The sequence below is a fragment of the Panthera leo genome, chromosome C2, assembly GCF_018350215.1.
Source record: "Panthera leo isolate Ple1 chromosome C2, P.leo_Ple1_pat1.1, whole genome shotgun sequence".
Lineage (NCBI taxonomy): Eukaryota > Metazoa > Chordata > Mammalia > Carnivora > Felidae > Panthera > Panthera leo.
In genome coordinates this window covers 71,164,301-71,183,304 of record NC_056687.1, presented here as the reverse complement: position 1 = coordinate 71,183,304, position 19,004 = coordinate 71,164,301, and the positions used below count along the sequence as shown (strand labels likewise).

Here is a 19,004-nt window from a genome sequence, read left to right as displayed (position 1 = left end):
AGAATGGAGAGGGGGAGGCAGTACCTGATCTCAAAAGAGACACCTGACACTGGCCAAGTACCATGAAGGCCCCGTGGGTCCTGGGCCTCTGCTGCATTCTGTGGACTCTCTGGTCAGTTCAAACATATAATTAAGTTAGTGTGGTGGAAACACTACTCAAGGATCTGGATAAAAGTAGACCAGGCTATAAGACAGAATATTAATGAGTGAACAGAGAAGGCCATTCAATTGGATGGAAGTTAACATAATTATGAAACTTTCAATTAATTATTTGACAAGTATTTTTTTTCTAAGAGAACTGATTTCAAAGGTTTCTGATGCTTTAGATAAAGCTATTGCTACTGACTGAAAAAATAAAATCAGAATTATAAAAACAATTAAAAAATGACATGCTATAAGAAGAATTTTTCCACGTCCAGACACTGGTATTGGGATGATCAGGAAAGAAAGGGTTAAAACCTTGGTACCCTAGCAAAATCTGCAAATTTTTAAACGAAGTAAGGCACAGGAAGAGAGTCGACTTCAGAATTCACTGGCCAGTTTGACACTGGTTTCCTTCCTGCTTTTCTTCCAGCAGATAAGGTGACACCCAACACATTTGGATATCCAACTCCAATGAATTATCTGTAATAGCTGACTGGAGAGGAAACTTTTTAAAATGGAAACTCACAATTATTCTGCTTTAAAAAAAAAATGTATTTAAAAGGCAGTGTGGGGAGAAGCACTGGTTACCTTGATTTGGACAGAACTTAAAAACTTGTTGGAAAATACAGTTCATGAACTTCTTTCTCTATACATTGTGCCAGTTAAAAATCTATTGCCTTTCAGCTCCAAATCTGCCCTTCTTTTTGTCGGCTCTATGATAACGGAGCTGGACTCAAACAGCAGCCCTCTGCCAGCTGGCACCATGTTAAGTTTTGTCAGTAGAGGGCACTGGAGGGACACTGGAGGAGGCAGGAGTTTCTCTTGCTGAGTCTGGTGGTACTCCTCTAGGCAGACTCCGGTACTACATGTGACTTTTCCCTTAGGGAGGCAGGCCTTCATGAAGGTGGCCTTAAAGCAGAATGCCACTAGTGGTACTTCTCATAAACTGCTTCCCCAGTACCTCTTGGCAAAGCAGGAGCCACAGGCCTGGCACGTCCCATGGCGCACTTCCCCCAGCATCTCTTGAGTTCTGAGGCACAGCACTTCCCTAGGGGCAGCCTCCGCCAGCACCCCACAGAATGGTTTCCTGGTGCCATTGGCATGGCACCTCTCATAGACAGCATCCCTAGGCACTCTCTTAGGGCAGCTCTGCAGCCTCAGTGAATTTCTCCACTTCTAGTGAGCCAGGAGGTCTGGATCTCAGCCTTGCAGATATGGTCCTCTTCTATACTTGGTCCTTCCCCAGGGCTCCACCTCAGTCCTAGGCATACTGACTGCTACCTATATCTGCTATCCCTGTATACTTTAGAGTTGTTTTCACTCCTTACGAGCCAGGCTCCCATTACTTCAGTCCACCACGATAGTTAATAATTCTTTATTCTAAACCTTCCCTATTCAAATTACTCTGTGATTTCTGTCTCCTGACTGGAACCTGACATGCATGTGGAAGACTGAAATTCTAGAAGAATCTATGAAGGAAGATAAAGAACAACTGACAAAGCTATAATAAAAGGGGAAGGAGCAGTGAAAAACAAAACTCTAAAACTAAAGAAGTTGTAAAGACTGGGATTGGGAGCTTATAAATGATCTCATACCAATTTGGCAGGTACCATAGAAAGAAAGTGATAAAGTGAAAGAGGCCAGACACAAAGATCACATATTGTATTATTCCATTTATATGAAATGTTCAGAAAAGGCAAATCTATAGAGACAGAAAGATGAGCAGTGAACTGTGGCTTGGGGTAGAAAGGGAAATTCAAAAAAAATTTTTAGTGTTTATTTTTGAGAGAGAGAGAGACAGACAGAGCATGAGTGGGGAAGGGGCAGAGAGAGAGGAAGACACAATCGGAAGCAGGCTCCAGGCTCTGAGCTGTCAGCATAGAATCCAACGTGGAGCTCGAACTCAGGAACTGTGAGATCATGACCTGAGCTGAAGTTGAACGCTTAACCAACTGAGCCACCCAGGCACCCCATAGGAAGGGAAATTAACTGTAAATGGGCACTAGGAATCTTACTGGGATAATAAAAATGTTCTAAAACTAGATTATGGTGATGGTTCCACAAGTCGATAAATTTGCTAAAAATTATTCATCTATTTCCTTCAGAAACATTTCTGTTCCATATGGTCTACTCAATGAATCAGGATCTAAGAAATGTGATTATATCAAGTAGAGTATTACAATATGCAGAGTATTCATGATAGATGATGTCCATAATAGGATGCTTAAGCACTTAAATTTTCCCAAGGGTGTTATGGATTTTAATCTGATAGTATACTCAGAGGCTCTTCAACAGCATATATCACTTAAGATGATCAAAAAGAAACACATCTGTAAACCTCTGGATGTAATCAGGAAGATTGCTAATGAGAAGTATAATGACACTTTTTAAAAAGAATTTCATACCATTAATAAACCAGAAGCAGAGGAAAAGCAACAGAAAGCAAAAAGGAAATGTAGTGTAAAGAAAGATGAATTATAAATTATACTTTCATAAATAAGAATCTGTGTGTAGAAATAAGGTAAAACAAGCCACTTCTTTTGAAATAGGCTTGTTCTGATTGCTTTCCCTTCAACTCCCATAACGTGCTGGGATTATAGGGCACAAGAAAAAGTATAGTCTTTTAGTTGAAAAATATTTCATGTATATAAAATATATAAATGTATTTTTAAAAAGTATAAAAATGTATTTTATTTAAAAGCTTTAAAGCTCCCAAAATAGTGGAAGAAAAGATGCCAGGAAGACCAAATAAAAGTATGCCTTATGGTTAAAGCAGACTGAATATGCTCTGACAGAGAAATGGCTGACAGTCAATAAATGTACCTGCAAAAGGACTGTGGTTGTAAACATGTAAGAGACCAGTTAAAAAGTGATAGGACAATTACGTGTCAAGCAAGGGAAGACTATGTTAGAATAAATTACAACAGTTCAGGAAAAGAGAAAAAGAAAACTAAATACTTTCCTTTCTCCAAATCTTTATCTGATCTTATCTAATTATTTCACATTCTAGTGGCTGATTACATTGACAGTTAAAATGAACTATTTAGGGGCGCCTGGGTGACTCAGTCAGTTGAGTGTTGGACTCTTGATTTCAGCTCAGGTGATGATCTCAAGGTGCTTGGGATTGAGCCTAGCATTGGGGTCTGCACTGAACAGCACGGAGCCTCCTTGGGACTGTCTCTCTCTCTTCTCTGTCCCTCCCCTGCTTGTGCTCACAATTATGCATGCATGAGCTCTCTCTCTCTCTCAAAATAAATAAACATTATAAAAATTTAGAAAAAAAATAAAGTGTTTAATGAATCCTGAGTTTTGCTGTTGTGTGTTTTAAAACCACTTTGAGTAGAAAACTGCTACTTTCAGTTAACCGCACCTACAGAAAGCCTACTTGCTTGAATCACAAAGCAATTACTAAGGCCAGACATTTATAGCAGTAAATCCTAATTATATACAAAGTACCAAGAAGGGATCACTTTCTGCAAATGGCTCTGCAAATTCAAAACTCTAAAGACATATTATGCTTTCACATTATTCTATCGGACTTTTGCTGTCTGAATGTGTGGCAGTAGCTTAGCTGTTGGTTTGAACTAAAATTTCTTCACCTGATCGTTGCTTTCTAAACTGCCTACTACCTCCATCAGCCACAATGACCACTTAGTCTATAAATGTCACTGTAGGGAGGGATCAGCAAGGACAATCTCAGTGAGGAGGACTGTTGGAGGTCCTATGAAGAAGAAGAAAATGAATATTTGAATTACTCCTAGCTGGCTCAAGTCTGGTTTTTCCCAGCTAGTTCTCTAAACCTTATAGACAGGTGTCACAAGATAAAGAATGTACAAAAGGTGATGCAAACATTCACACACATGCATGTATGAGCACACCCGTACTTCCAACACAAGCTACCTGAAAACATCGATGCCATTGACACTGAGAGTCCGTTCTTTGACATGTGAGTCAGGTTAGATCCTTCGCTACCATCTGTGATAATGATTATAAAAGGGGGCCCTTTAGTATTCAGACAGGAAGTAAATCAATGAGAATGACAGTTCTATACCACATGTTCCTGGAATCAAGACTTGACTTGGCTCCAAAAGGTAAAACTGCTTTTAGGAAGTTACATCCACAGGAAGGTGCTCAGTATTGCTTGGGAGATAGTTATTGCTATTTCCCCAAACAGGCCTGGTCTTAAAGACCTCCTAAGGTAGTGTTCTCAACCAGAGGAGATTTTCTACCCTTGTAGGTAAATTGGGTAGAGGCTGATGATGATGCTAAACATTCTACAATGCACTGGACAGTCTCTTACAACAAAGAACTATCTGGCCTAGAGGCTGAGAAATCCTACCCTGAGGTCTTTTCCTTTAGGGATTTCCATCCTGAACTGATTAGAGTTAGCTGACTAAACAACTCCTCTGGGGCCAAAAAGGCAACAACAGTTTCCAACAGGAGTGCACTAATAGCCTCCCAAGCAGGCTATTTCAAATTTGGCTCCTTCCAGACTGAACAGCTTCCTCTGGCCCCTTGCTTTGCTGCAAGGAACAGACTTAGTGGTCACGTGGACTGCTCCACACCTAGTGAAGCAGTGTTGTGAATTTACCTTAATATTACCCTCATGAAATTCTAACTGCTGATTCCAAGAGAAAGGGCAGAACACTTTTATTGTCTTCTAATTTGGAGATCAAGCCAATCACAGACTGTGGTATATGAAAAACAATATATAATTGGTCTCTGCCTAGTTTTCAGCACAGAGCTCCTAAAACCTTTATAATTTCCAGAGTGATAGGAATGTCTTTGTTATTCATAATGAGCCCCTTTCCATTATATCTGAGTTTATGCTAATGAGGTGACTCTTGAGGAATATCCAGGTAATTTCAGGATGGGGCTGGCTGCCAGAGGAAAAACCAACCACCAGATTAAAGGATTAGAATTTTTAGCTCCATCCCCAAACTCCCAAAAAGGGAGAGGGGGTGCAGATTGAGCTCAGTCATCAATGGCTGCTTTAAGCACTCGTGCATACCTATGTAATGAAACCTTGATAAAGTGTTTTCACTTGTGATGATAAGGTTTGGGAGAGCTACCTGGTTGGTGAATATATTGAGGTACTGGGAGTATAGCACACCCTGACCACATGGACAAAGAGATTCCTGTGCTCAGAAAACTTTGGGGCGTTGCGCTAAGTACCTCTTCATGTGACCATTTATTTGTATCCTTTATAATAAAAAGTAATCTTAAGTCTGGTGTTTTCATGAGTTCTGTAAGTCATTTTAGCAAATTATGGAACCTGAGTTGGGGAGGTGTCTTAGGAACCCCTGAATTTGTAGTTGGCTACGGAGAAGAGTAGGTAACATGGTGACCCCATTTGTGGTTGGGATATGAAGTGGGAGTGTCCTGTGGGACTGAGACCTTACCCTGTGGAGTCTATCCTAACTCCAGGAGTTAATGTCAGAATTGAATTGTCAGGATACTCAGTTGGTATCAGAGAATTGGAGAAATGTTGGAAAAACACATACAAACAAACCAAAAAAAAAAAAAAATGGAGTTTTAAGTGGCTATTATTGTCATGAAAAGAAATCAGACATATTAAAGAGAACACAGAAGGAAGACTTCCTAGACACCTGGAAAAATATGTATAAAAATTGTATTTCTGAATGGGGAAGAAATCCAGCTACCACCAAGTTTCAATTACTACTGGAGGTCTGCGCAGGTGAAAAGTGAATTACATCAATTCTCTAGATTGATATAAACAGATCTATAAAACATGTATTCATCACCATCTTACCATGGAGAATTATAGAGTCAATTCAGCTCCATAAGGAAATAACTCTTAGTTTCACCCATGGGTGAAAACTTGTGACTATGAACTGCTTTTTGGTTTGTTTGTTTGTTTGTTTGTTTGTGGCACTGATGGGAACTTGAAGAAATCTATGATTTGCAGGAATGGATTAATCCATTAGTCATGAGTTAACATGATTTAATACAACTGCCTTCCCAGATTAGAACCCCTCCTGTTCTCTATGCATGTGCTTACAACAACAATAACAACAACAAGGGTCAGTGATTCTGCTAAGCAAGTTAGCACTGGTAGGACAGAAAAAGCTCTACTTTGTAAACTTGATTTTTTTTTCCCTTTTTTTCCCCCCAATGACTCTTTTTGTCCTTTTCTCTTAGGATTATAACAAAGTTCCTTTTAAACATTTTGAAACAATTGTGATTGTGTTATGGAACATAAGAGAATAAGATTCTAATTTCATGCAAGTATAGGTCAGCCCTAGGCTCTTACCAGGAGGAATCAGAGTGAAAATCCAAGAGAAAGGTGCAACTGAGGAGACCCATCAAGGTGACTTCAACAGCCAGGCCCCTCTACCTGAAGCACTTCTTTTTCTGCTTAAATTTTACTAAAGGAGTTTTGTTTTTAGCAAGAGAGGCTTCCTCTCACAGTTACTAACAACATTCCATAATGTACCATTATGAAGATTGTCAATACTTAAGGAAAGCTTCTCAGTCTACGACTTCAAATTCAAAGAGTCAGGCAATGAAAGTTGCTTGAAATAAAGTGTCACTTCTTACCTTGGATTTCAAATTCGTCAACCTCATCAGCAGAGCCAGAGTCAGAGAATTGCGTTGAATCACGTGAACTAAACTGGGAGCTGTTAGAAGTGACCTGAAAGCCTGCTATGTTTTAAAAAGAAAAAAAAGGTAATAAACAGGACAGAAAGTGGTCTCCTATCCTAGGGTCACAATGAAAGGGACCTGGTGTGACTTCAACAGAGAAGTGAATAGAACCTTGGCTGGGAGTGATGCTGGGGAAATGGAAACTAGCTCTTCTTGTTGATTATTCCCCATTTTATTCATGACATTTTGAAAGTTTCAGGTAGGGGCGCCTGGGTGGCTCAGTCGGTTAAGCGTCCGACTTCAGCTCAGGTCACGATCTTGCGGTATGTGAGTTCGAGCCCTGCATCGGGCTCTGTGCTGACTGCTCAGAGCCTGGAGCCTGTTTCAGATTCTGTGTCTCCCTCTCTCTCTGACCCTCCCCCGTTCATGCTCTGTCTCTCTCTGTCTCAAAAATAAATAAACGTTAAAAAAAAAAAAAAAAAAAAAAGTTGTTCTTTAAAAAAAAAAAAAAAAAAATGAAAGTTTCAGGTAAACAGAAGGTACTACTATCTGGGAAATGACTCTGGGACCAGCAGTTGTAGTTCTCGTATCAGAAACCTATTTTTTGGAAGATATTTCTGAGGTAGGAAATAGATAAACTCCAGGACTCTGGGTCTGGCAGGAAAAAAATTACAACATAAAAATTCTTTCTGACAGCAGAGGAACCCTTAGCTGGGTTATAACATTTGAAAGTGAGACAAAAAAGGAAGCCCACAAGGTACCAAGTCTTATCCTAACTCCCTGCAGAAGTGGAACTGAGGAGTTCACAGCCTCACTCACTTCCGTGCTCAGTCTCTTGATACCCAGGGAGCAGGTTCTTGGTGCGGATCTGCTGGCGACGAAGGCGGATCTTCTGCTTCAGTTCCTGGATCTCTCTGTCGCTGTCTTCTTCCTCCTCTGCCTCTTCTTCCAGGCACTGGCTCATCATGTTGCACTTCATTAGCTCAATGGCAGCAATCAAGGACTCTGAGATGCTGAAATGGGCATTCTCCTAGGGAAAGGAGAGCACGAAAGAAGTTGATTAGCAAGGGGCTAGATACGTTGAACACCTCACTGATTGTAACGCTGACAAGTAGAGCTTCCTTTTTTATTATCTTTTTAACATTTATTTATTTTTGAGAGATGGCGAGCAGGGGAGAGGCAAAGAGACAGGAAGACAGAGGATCTGAAGCAGGCTCTGTGCTGACAGCAGAGCCTGACGTGGGGCTTGAACTCATGAACCACGAGATCATGACCTGAGCCAAAGTCAGACACTTAACCAACTGAGTCACCCAGGAGCCCCTGGAAAGGAGAGCTTCTAAGACATGTGCTGCTTTTATTCAAAATACTCAGGGGAAATGAACACTTCCACTATAAGGAAAGCTGATGGCCAAAAAAACTGTTCTACATTCTCTTTGCTCTAAAACCTGTCATGCCTGGCCCTCCTGTCCTACTTTACATAAAAATGATAGAGAAAAAGTCCAGAATTTAACATCAAGGTCTTTCCTAAGCCACATCCCTGTATACAAAGCATTAAGGTAAACATAAATCTCAAGATAAAGTGCTTTTAAGCTACAAAATGTCACAGGGACATTATTTATTATATATCTGAGCCTTAGAACAAAATATGGAAGTTGATTCTGGAAACAATTTTTAACCTAAGCTTCCAGGGTCAGGGAAACAATAATCATGTGTCTAAAAAGTATTTCTCTGCCCAAGGTAGCTTCTAAGAGAAAATTAGTAACAGTTTTGGACTCAGTGAGGAGCATATACTCCCTGAAAAGTTCTCCAGAGATGGAAAGTGTTGAGCTTATCTTTAGCTTGAACTTGTCTTTACTGTGGTCTTTGCTCATGTTACTACTATGTACCCACACCTCATTAGAAGAAATGGCTCTGTGGGCCCTCAGTCCAGATCTCCCAACTCATGAGCTCTTCAGTAGCCTCTTAGATCCCTTACCTTTTCCAGGTCTGCACAGCTTCCAAAGTCTTGTTCAGACAGATAGCTGATGAGGGACTGTCCTTCTGATGGTCTTCGGAACATGCCCTCCCCTGAGCACAGGTATTGACCACCCTCTGTGGGAAAATGGAATGTGGATGTGAAAAGCTCCGACTTAGAAAGCGAATCTGTAACAGACAAGCTTCTTTGAGAAGTCTGATGATTTTACCACTAAAGATGCGCCCAAGTTTTCCCAGGTTAACAGGCTGGAAAGAAGAGGTCTACCTTCTAAAGGAATTTCTCTGAATCTCAGAATCCCAGACCACTAAGCCTCTTGGTTAAAGAATAGTAGAATAAGAGAAGAGAGCCCAGAGACAATCCTTTTACCATCAAAATTTAAAGAAGAGATACTTGCCCTCCTACCCTACAAAAAACCCTAAAAACCTGTGCTGAGAATCAGACAAGGAAACAAATAGATAAGCTCCTCCTGTGGAGCTTATCTTCTCATAATTCAGCCCCGACACTCACAGGCCTCCTTTCAAGGTCCCTCTCTCACCCACTCAGAGAGCCATTCCATTTGGATCAACAGACATTCATGGTGATAACACCCACGGCATACGAGAGGGTGGGACCCCTAAGTCAGAAAGGAGCAAGAAAAATGGTGGGGCAGTGTGATTTCTAGCACGGGGGCTGGAAATGATGATAGGAAGGGTGAGACTGTATGGTGTGTACCCTCCCCAGAGCTGACATGAGCTAGACAGCTCAGACCTTAGCAGGCACAAGGGGAGAGCAGAGAAAAGACACAGCTGCAGCCCTGGCCTTCCTAGTGCTCACTTACCATACTCCATGTACAGAGAGCTGGGTGTGCTGACTTCACTGCTTTGGCCAGAGTAGGGCAAGGGACCTCTCAACTTCGACTTATCATTGCAGGATTCTAGTGTCAGTGACCACCAGGGAGTAAAAACACACATACGAGGTGAGCAACAGATACATTCCCAACTTCGGAGTTTCAGTATTTAACTGCTCCCATTCCCAATGCCCTCCCAAACAGGAGAGAGATGGCGCAGCAACAGGGAACGGTCCAAGAATGCAGGAACACATGGAGGAAGGGAGATGGGGAGTCAGTATCTTCTAAGAGGGAAAGAGAAAACATAACCCAAGATGCAGCAACACAAAGGTGGAAAGAATCAAATCAAAGTAGACTCATGAATTCAGTTCTTTGTTCTTCCATCTTCTTACCAAATGTTCTAGGAATATTGGCCAATTTCCATCCTCTTGACAAAAACCAATGTAGATAACAGTCCTCACATGGTAAAACAAAGATAAGCACACTGAAACTTCTCTGAAACCTTGACACTGGGCTCTTAAACAATCTCAGAATGGTCACACTAGGGAAATACTAGGATATGGCCTCTCTTGAACCTGAAATGAACTTGAAAGTTGTCACACCTACAAATTTAATTCACTTCTCAATTAGCTGAAAAACAAAATAAAATCCAGCAACATCCTTCAAGGAGGCATCAAGACAATGCTAGAGAAGCCAAGGACAATGGCCCTGTATCCAAAGGGATCAGCCACAGGGCTACAGGCCCAGCCTTATTGGAGAAGAAAAGGAAAGGTTTAAAGAGAAGCCTGGCAAAGTAGGAAGCGGCTGGCTGGGTAGAAGTTTTTAAGGAACGATGAGAGTGGGGAGTAGAGAAATAGTAGTAGGCAGGGCTCATAGGAAATGAGAAACTGATATTCTCCCAAGGAAAACACAAAATTCCCACTGCTACAGAAGGAAGGGCAGGCAGAAAAGCAGGTGGATGCCTGAGAAATGAGCAGGATGCTCTGGGAGAGTGAATGACTGAGCCGCAGCCAACCATTTCCCCCCACAGAGGGTGCCAACTTGTCAGCTGCTCCTCTCATTAAAAAAAATGCTACTCTGTGGTAAGAGATAACTGCATTTTCCTTGGGTCTCAAAGATTTCTACTGGTCCCTGCAGTGAGCTCTCCTCCTCACTACTGATCTAAAGACAAACCAGCAGTCACCATGATGCCTTGGTTAAGAAACTATGACTCGGATGGGACCTCCTTTAAGGTCCCCAGTCAAATTAAGTGCACAACACAAACTCCAACACCAGCGCGCTATTCCTTTACAACATGTGCAGGCCGTCCAGCCTTTGCTTACTGAGCTCACCGCTTCCTGATGCTGCCCATTCAAATGAACAACTCTTAATTCTTAGATTTCCTCACACTCACTTGAAATCTGTCTTCTTACAATTTCTCGTCTCCTTAAAAATAACAATGCTCTTCTAAATGGTGGTCCTGTCAACTTCCTCCTCTTTAACCTTCTCTTTTCCAAGCTTACATACTCAGTGGCTCCCTCCATTAGCAGGAGGCCACCATTTTCAGTCCTCCCTCACCACTCTGTCTGGCAAACACACTCTACTGTTAATATCTCCATAAACCCAGAATTTAACACAATATTCATCTTCAACATCACCATGAAAACCAAAGTCACTAGAAAAAAAACCTGTAAAATGGCTGGAATGGTGGTGGGTGGGACTTACAGAGGAAGGAAAATAGGTGAAAGAAAAAGGAAATGGGACTCTGGGAGAGGCAAAAAGCATGCATCCACATCCAAGACCACAGAAGGGGGGAAAAAGACATTCTGGTGTTAATTCAAGGAAAATAAAGTAATCCACAGTAAGTACTCAGTTATAAGAAAAATTCTGTCACTGATTCATCATGATGCCTTGGACAAAGAGCAGGCTTCAGTTTCACCTTTGGGCTTCAGTTTCACCTTCAGGATTGATAAATTTTGACTCCACCTCCCAGAAGCTATTGGGAGACTAAATGAGGCATCTGGAAGTCATGGGCAATAAATATATTATGCAAAATATCGGTGCCATTTTAGAGACGGGTCCAAGAATCACAGCAGGACTGGCCAGACTAGCCAGACTTGATTTGACACCAGAATGGAAAAGGAGGTTCTGAACTAAGCAAGATGGTCACAGAGGAGGAGGAGGTGGCAGACAGAAAGGAGGACTGGCTCCCAAACCTGCAATGGGATCTTCAACTATAATGGTGATATTCCTGGGGCCTCCTGTACGTAGACAGACAGGTGCAGAGGAGAGTCCAAAGAGAGGAAATGAGAACAGAGAGAGAGAGAAAAAGAGTGTCCTTTTATCTAGCGGAGGTAGGGACCTAGCTCCCAAGAGGGAACACTGGTGCTGAAGTACTCAGCTACTGAACCATAGTAGCTGACTCATACAAGAATCTACACACGACCCCCTCTCCCTCAGACCCTTTTGCTTAGGTTTTCTCTGCTCCCCTTTCCAATGCAGGTTACCATGGTTTCTGGAATCCACATGGATTCAAGAATGGGGGCAGGGAAGCATCCCACGCTCAAAGACCAGTGGCCTGGAGTACAGTAGACAGCAGGCCAGCAGCAGGAGATGTGAAGCGAGGTGCTAACCCTAATACTCTTCACATCTAAGAAAGCTTGTGGGAAGACAGTCTTTGATTTGGAATTTTTTTTTTCCTGAAGCGTTCCAATAAGCAGAACCGCATCTTGAGTAGAAAATGGAAAAAAAAGTTTGTCACTCAGAAGTTTTGGATGAGGGCCTCAGCTCTCACCTTTCTAGAAATTACAAAGAGAAATCAATGGCAGCTCCAGTTGCTAAAGGAAATCTTCCTCTTTTGCTTTTTCAAAATTTTCTATATTTTATTTTTATATTTTATTTCTGGGGTTTTCCTACCCAGAACTGGCTTTGAGCACAGAGATCCACCTTATACTTGCTGTTATGGAGACTCTCCTACAAATGAAACCCAACCAAAGCCTGCCAGACACTAACAACCCATGACAGAAGATGGCAGGGAGATGGCAAAAGCAGTGAGCCCCACCTCTCTCGAGCCAAGGCTGTGCTCTGCTTAGCAGCTGCTATTTGTGTGAGGGAGGGCCCAATGGCCAGGGCCCCTCAACTGATGGCCTTCCAACCTGAATTAGTGATGCAACGGCCAGCCCCACCTACTTGTTTCCTAGATCTCATCATCCCACACTCACTATATCCCTAGTTTTAATGAGGAAACCCAAATATCACTTAGCCTCTCTCGTACTAGTATGACACCTAACCAAACTTCTCAGGAATCACAGAAAGGGGAGGAATTTAATGGGATTATTTTTAAAGCTCATTAGTAATTCCCCTCTGCCAGAGAGAAACATTAAAAACTCAAACTGTAACAAGCCACACTATCCTCTGATGCTAAGGAACTGGTGAAAGAATTCAGGAAAACATTTACTAGTTAGCAACGTATAAAGGAACAAATATAAATATTCTCCGATTTCTTGGGTATTCATATAACATTATAAACTTCTCTCTTTCATTATAAGCAGGATACCCATCATGTCATCAGAAACATAAGTCACTAACTAGGGACTGGTGACTATCATTACCTGGGGCTCCTCTGGAGGCAATGTTGGTATCCGAATGGGAGCGAGTATGGCTCTTCTTTGTTCCACTGGTAACAGTGAACGTCTGCCCCTCTGAGAAGCTGGACCTGCGAAGGACGCCGGACAGCTGGCTCTGCCCACCTCCCTCCTGCTCGCCTAGGGAAGAAGCAGCAGAGTCTGGCTTCTGCGAGCTGCTGGAGGAGAACAAGTTGGAGCTGCTGCTCTCAGCATTGCTGCTGTGACTCTGACAGCTGGCGGTCCGGCCTCGGGGGTCCAGGTTGCCGATGGCTAAGTACTCGGGCCCCTCACTGGCATCACTTGGGGAATTATTCTGGCTGCTGACCCAGGATGCTTCTAGGGGGCTGGTCAGTGTGCTAGAGCTCATCTCATTTGGAGTTGAGGGGGAATCCCTGGCTAACGTAGAGGCTGGAAGCAGTGAGGCTTGGCTAGGTTGATCCTGTGCTGGTGAGACGTGCTCTCTGCTTTCCTGAGGTTTCCGGGGAGGGCCAGAGAGTGAAAAGGAAGTCGATCTTCTTTCTAGGATATAAAAAGGGAAGAAAAAGGTGAGCTGGAAATCTTTGGTACATATGAAAGGCTTCTCTACAACTAAGGACCTACCTCCCTATCATTACTGGGTGCCCAGTACCACCTCAGAAAAGGTTCGTCATGTGACGTAAGCAAAACTTTTTTTTTTTTAAATTTTATTTTTTATTTTTTAAAATTTACATCCAAATTAGTTAGCATATAGTGCAACAATGATTTCAGGAGTAGATTCCTTAGTGCCCGTTACCCATTTAGCCCATCCCCCCTCCCACAACCCCTCCAGTAACCCTCAGTTTCTTCTCCATATTTATGAGTCTCTTCTGTTAACAAAACTTATCTAGAAGGAAGTAAACCAGGTAAGGTAAGATAAGAGCATGCGCTCTTGATACAGTAGCTTCATTGTTTATTGGTGTTCATTCCTCATCTGTAAAATGGGCAATAATAACAACACCTACTGCATAGGACTATTTTGAGGATCAAATGAAATATATATAAATATAACAGAGCCTGGCACACAGTTGGTGCTCAGTAAGTGTTAGCTATTATTATTGAAATGTCTTCTTGGCAACGTGGATTAGAAATCCAGGGGAATCTAAAAACATCTCTTTCCTCTGTTACTTTAATGATTCCATTGAATTATCTTAGACTGGTCGCTATATAACTTTTTAAGATGTCCTTTATCAAGACATGAAATATGACCAACTGCACCAAGCCAAAGCTCTAGCTACACCTTTCCTGTTTGCACCCACAAAATCCTCTACTTGCTTCGGGGCTTGGCATACATGTCATGATTACCCTTCCTGCCCCCATACCTGAGCTGTGGCTGGGTACGGACTGGTGGAGGCTGGAGAAGGACCCGAAGTAGGAATGCTGAGCATAGCTGGTTGGAGGAGTGTACGTGGAACCAGGCAGAGCTGTCAGGCTCTGGCTCTTTGTTACCAGCAGCGGGCTCTCATGCTTTCTGGCAAACTACAAAAAAAAACCACATGTTGGAGTCCAGGACAGAGGCCCTCAGAGAAGGAGCACTCAGCACTATAGTAATGCTGGTGGAAGCTGACCTTTGGCCGCAGGCCTGAACTGCAGCCAGAGCCTGTAGATATGGCATACCACTCTATTGCTCTATTACAGCATACAATTTTGAAAACCTAGAAGTCCTGCCATACACCACAGCTTCTGAAACTGGAGTCCTAGATGGGACACCCGGAGGGCTTTATCTTAGTAGCAGCATAACAAAATTCTTAAGACTATGCACATAGAGTCAGAAATCAGACATATCAGGGTTCATATCATATAAACTTTGAGCAAGTGACTTATCTACTCTGTCCCTCAGATGGTCTCCTTTATAAAATGAGATTAATGCCTATCTTATAGAGCTGTGAGAATTAAATGAGATGGTGCATGTATGGTGCCTGGCACCAAGCCTGGTACTGGTAACTAAGAATCAAAATTTAAAACCAAGAGGGCCACCTGGATAGCCTAGTCGGTTAAGCATCCAACTCTTGATTTCGTCTCCACTCATGATCTTGCAGTTCGTGGGTTCAAGCCCCTCATCAGGCTCTGTGCTGACAGTGTGGAGCCTGCTTGGGATTCTCTCTCTCTCCCTCTCTCTCTGCCTCTCCCCTGCTCACACTCTGATTCTTTCTCTCTCTCTCTCTCTCTCTCAAAAATAAACATTTAAAAAAGCTTTTTTAATAAAGCTTTTCTGTTAACAAAACTTATCTAGAAGGAACTAAACCAGCTTTTTTAATAAAACTTTTTTAAATGTTTATTTTTGAGAGAGAGAGAGTGCATGTGAGCAGGGGAGGGGCAGAGAGAGAGGGAGACACAGAATCTGAAGCAGGCTCCAGGCTCTGAGTTGTCAGCACAGAGCCTGACATGGGGCTCGAACCCACAAACCGCGAGATCATGATCTGAGCCAAAGTCAGGCGCTTAACTGACTGAGCCACCCAGGCTCTCCAAACTTAAAAACTTTTTTAATGTTTATTTATCTTTGAGAAAAAGAGAGAGACAGAGCATGATTGGGGGAGGGGCAGAAAGAGCCGGAGACACAGAATCTGAAGCAGGGTCCAGGCTCCGAGCTATCAGCACACAGCCCAACAAAAGGCTCAAACCCTTCCAACCATGAGATCATGACCTGAGCTGAAGTCAGAGGCTTAACTGACTAAGCCACCCAAGCGCCCCTCAAAATATATAAATAAACTTAAAAAAAAAATAAAGAAATTTAAAACTAAGAGAGATAAGGGATCCCTCCCAAAAAGAAGTAGGGCCTATGATTCCATTCTAACTGAGGCACTGATATTAGTGATAGGGCAAGTGAATCAAAGGGTTAACAATAAACAAAACTATCTTTATACTTCAAGGACAAAAATGATCCTGTGTAACACCAGGTCATACTAGTTCTGACACTATAAATCCTACTCCTGATTCAAAATCATCCTCTTCCCCTCAGCTTGTCAAGCCTACCCTTCAGGGAATGCTTACTCAGACTAAGGATTTTTTTTAAAGGGTTTAAAAAATAGACATCTCCCAGGGAGCCTGGGTGGCTCAGTTGGTTAAGTGTCTGACTTCAGCCAGAGTAGGTCATGATCTCATGGTTCATGAGTTCAAGCCCTGTGTTGGGTTCTGCACTGACAGCTCAGAGCCTGGAGCCTGCTTCAGATTCTGTGTCTCCCTCTCTCTCTGCCCCTCCCTTGTTTGTGCTCTGTCTCTCTCTGTGTCTCAAAAATAAATAAACATCAAAAAAAAAAAAAAAAAAAAAAGACACGTCCCTCCTTAAACAGACCTAAGCTTAGACTTTTTACTTCAATAAATACTTAACAGTACCTCCCCTTCTTCTTGAAGTATTTTTTTTTTCCTAATGAAAGACTTTTAGTCCACAACTGCCTAAGCAAAGAAGCAGTTTGCTACAGAGAGTTGTACCATGATGAGGTCCAGGGGCCCAGCACAGACAGTGATAACTCCTTGCCCCCTTACCATAGATGCATCAATTTGAGCCAGGAGGCGGGGGTTGTTCTGTTCCACTGCTTCCAGGCATTGGAGCATGGCCGTGACGTGGGCGTTGCTTAGCAGGAAAGCAGTATCTGGGGAGAGAAGAGCTACTGCTGTGATGGAGCCCAACAGGGAGAACTTTAGCTTCCCTGTACAGCCTGGGAGGGGCTCAGGGAAGGAAGGAGACAAAGGGTAAAAATGACCTGAGGAGAATCATACCACTACAAAGAGAAGGAGAATCAGCGACAAAGTACAGTAACTACTACACTACTACAAATAGGCTAAGTAACATGCTGTATAATAGAGAGGATACAACAAGAGGCTTCAAAGTCATAAAGTCCCAGATTTGAATCCTGGCTCTAGGTGACTTTGGCCAAGTCACCTAATCTCCTCGGGCACTGCTTCTCTGATTGGAAAACAGAGGTATTAATACCCAGGTCTTGGGGCTATTAGGAAGATCAGATGTATAAAAAGTATGTAACGGTGATTGGCACACAGGAAACTCTCCGTAAATGGGGGTTATTCTTATCGGTTTGTGTATATGGAGGTAGGGGAATACCTTAGCATAAAGTCTGATTGTGTTTTACGTAGGAGGCGAGAGAGAAGACTGGATGTGTGTCTCTGTTGAGAATCTCTATTGGCACCAAGTGAAAGTATGAGGCTCTGGGGTGAGAGTCAGTCTGTAAAGGAAGAGTAAAGTGGAAGAGATGAAGAAGTATATGCAACAATCCTGGCTAAGTGACCTCCACCTACCTGTGTAGAATTTTCTGATATATTGTCTATCCCCAAGCAGAGGTCGGAGCTGGGCTGAGAGACAGTGGCACTGCAAGCTATGCTGCAGCCACAACTTTGCAACAGCATGCTCACTCACACCTTCGGTGCTGCTCTGGCCATTCTCGTGCAAGCTGATGAACTGGAAGGCAAAGAGGCGTGAGTCAAAACATGCATCCTGGTAAAGACAGCAAGATTGAGGCCTAATGACCTGAGAACCAAATTGAGAAAGGGAAGAGGAGGCAATCAGAGATATTTTTCCTCCAGCTAGTATTTAGAGGTTACTGAAGGAGGAGCGGGAATGAAGGGATTAGTGGTTCCACTGCTGATTGGGCCACTGCAGAGGGACTAAGCAGTTAAGACCTGATATGCAGCTCCAGGAGAGGACAAAGCTGCTACATCTGTCTCTTTATGTTCTAACTCCAAAGAGACATGATCCTGTGGTACTCTGAGGAGGGATAAACTTGACCTCTTGGCTTCTTTCACAGAGTCCTCCATTTTAGGTGGCCTCTAGAAAATAATGCACAAAAACCTGGGGGAAAGGATCTGGGAAGACACCACCTAAGATTCTCCACCAAAGAGAAGCCATCTGAGTGTCTCTTTCTGGCTGTAGTCACAGCATTCTCTATTTGGAACCTCCTTCTACTTGACTATTTCTAAAAGCAAGGTCTGGGGTGCCTGGATGGCTCAGCCAGTTAAATGTCTGACTTTGGCTCAGGTCGTGATCTCACAGTTTGTGAGTTTGAGCCCTGCATCACACTCTGTGCTGACAGCTCAAAGCCTGGAGCCTGCTTCAGATTCTGTCTCCCTCTCTCTCTGCCCCTCCCCCGCTCATGCTCTCTCTTTTCTCTCTCAAAAATAAATACAAACATTAAAAAAATAATAATAATAAATAAACAAAAGCAAGGACTCATAGCCCAGGTTCAGTGCAAAACATGTATGGATGGCAATTTCAGGCAGCTTCCAAGAAGAAATGACTATGGCAATATATTTTAGAAAAGGAAGTTAGCTGGGGTGAGAGGGAGTGGTGGTAAGAAAAATAAAGTGAGAAGGACAAAGAAAATCCACATAAGAAAAACCACTGGGCTCTGGCCTTTTCTTCACAAAAAGGGCCAGTCTGACATCTTGTGATTTGGTTCCCTGATCATTTAAAAACAAATTACTTCTCCTGACATCATCTCAGTGATGAACCTCCAGTAGGTGGGATATACATGAAATAAGACTGCCAGCTATTAACAGATACTGAAGACGAGTAATGGATATTTCAGGGTTCATTACGCTTTTCTCATTAATTTTGTATGTATTTGAGATTTTCCATACTGAAGAGTTAAATAAATAGATATGTACATTTGGCAGTGACTGATCTGGAGCTAGCTGTGTAACTCTGGCCAAGTCACTAACCTCCATGAGCTGTTTCCCTACTTGGAAATGAAGGGTACTCTGTTGAGCTAAGAGGTCAGGAGAGTAAAGTCCTACAATGGTAGCTAAAGCTGTTGTTCAGGAACACGTTCAGCTCTATTTGACACTGGCCTCCAGAAATCTCCATTTCTTTCCAACTGATGGC

The 19,004-nt window shown here is 42.7% G+C and overlaps 1 protein-coding gene across 8 annotated transcripts in view; it reads right to left on the bottom strand.

Annotated features, from left to right (window-relative positions):
• The window catches only part of RUBCN (rubicon autophagy regulator), a 68,945-nt gene that overhangs the window by 11,651 nt on the left and 38,290 nt on the right, over positions 1-19,004 (bottom strand). For 3 of the 8 annotated variants that reach the window (XM_042954574.1, XM_042954567.1, XM_042954573.1), the window contains 9 exons: positions 17,423-17,582; positions 16,655-16,761; positions 14,494-14,650; positions 13,142-13,675; positions 9,543-9,638; positions 8,726-8,841; positions 7,570-7,780; positions 6,706-6,810; positions 4,045-4,119 (listed from right to left, as the gene is read on the bottom strand). In XM_042954574.1, the coding sequence (XP_042810508.1) occupies positions 4,045-4,119; positions 6,706-6,810; positions 7,570-7,780; positions 8,726-8,841; positions 9,543-9,638; positions 13,142-13,675; positions 14,494-14,650; positions 16,655-16,761; positions 17,423-17,582 (1,561 nt within the window). The remainder of the gene's footprint in view (positions 1-4,044; positions 4,120-6,705; positions 6,811-7,569; positions 7,781-8,725; positions 8,842-9,542; positions 9,639-13,141; positions 13,676-14,493; positions 14,651-16,654; positions 16,762-17,422; positions 17,583-19,004) is intronic. The other 5 variants (XM_042954568.1, XM_042954569.1, XM_042954570.1 and 2 more) reach the window with 5 other exon arrangements.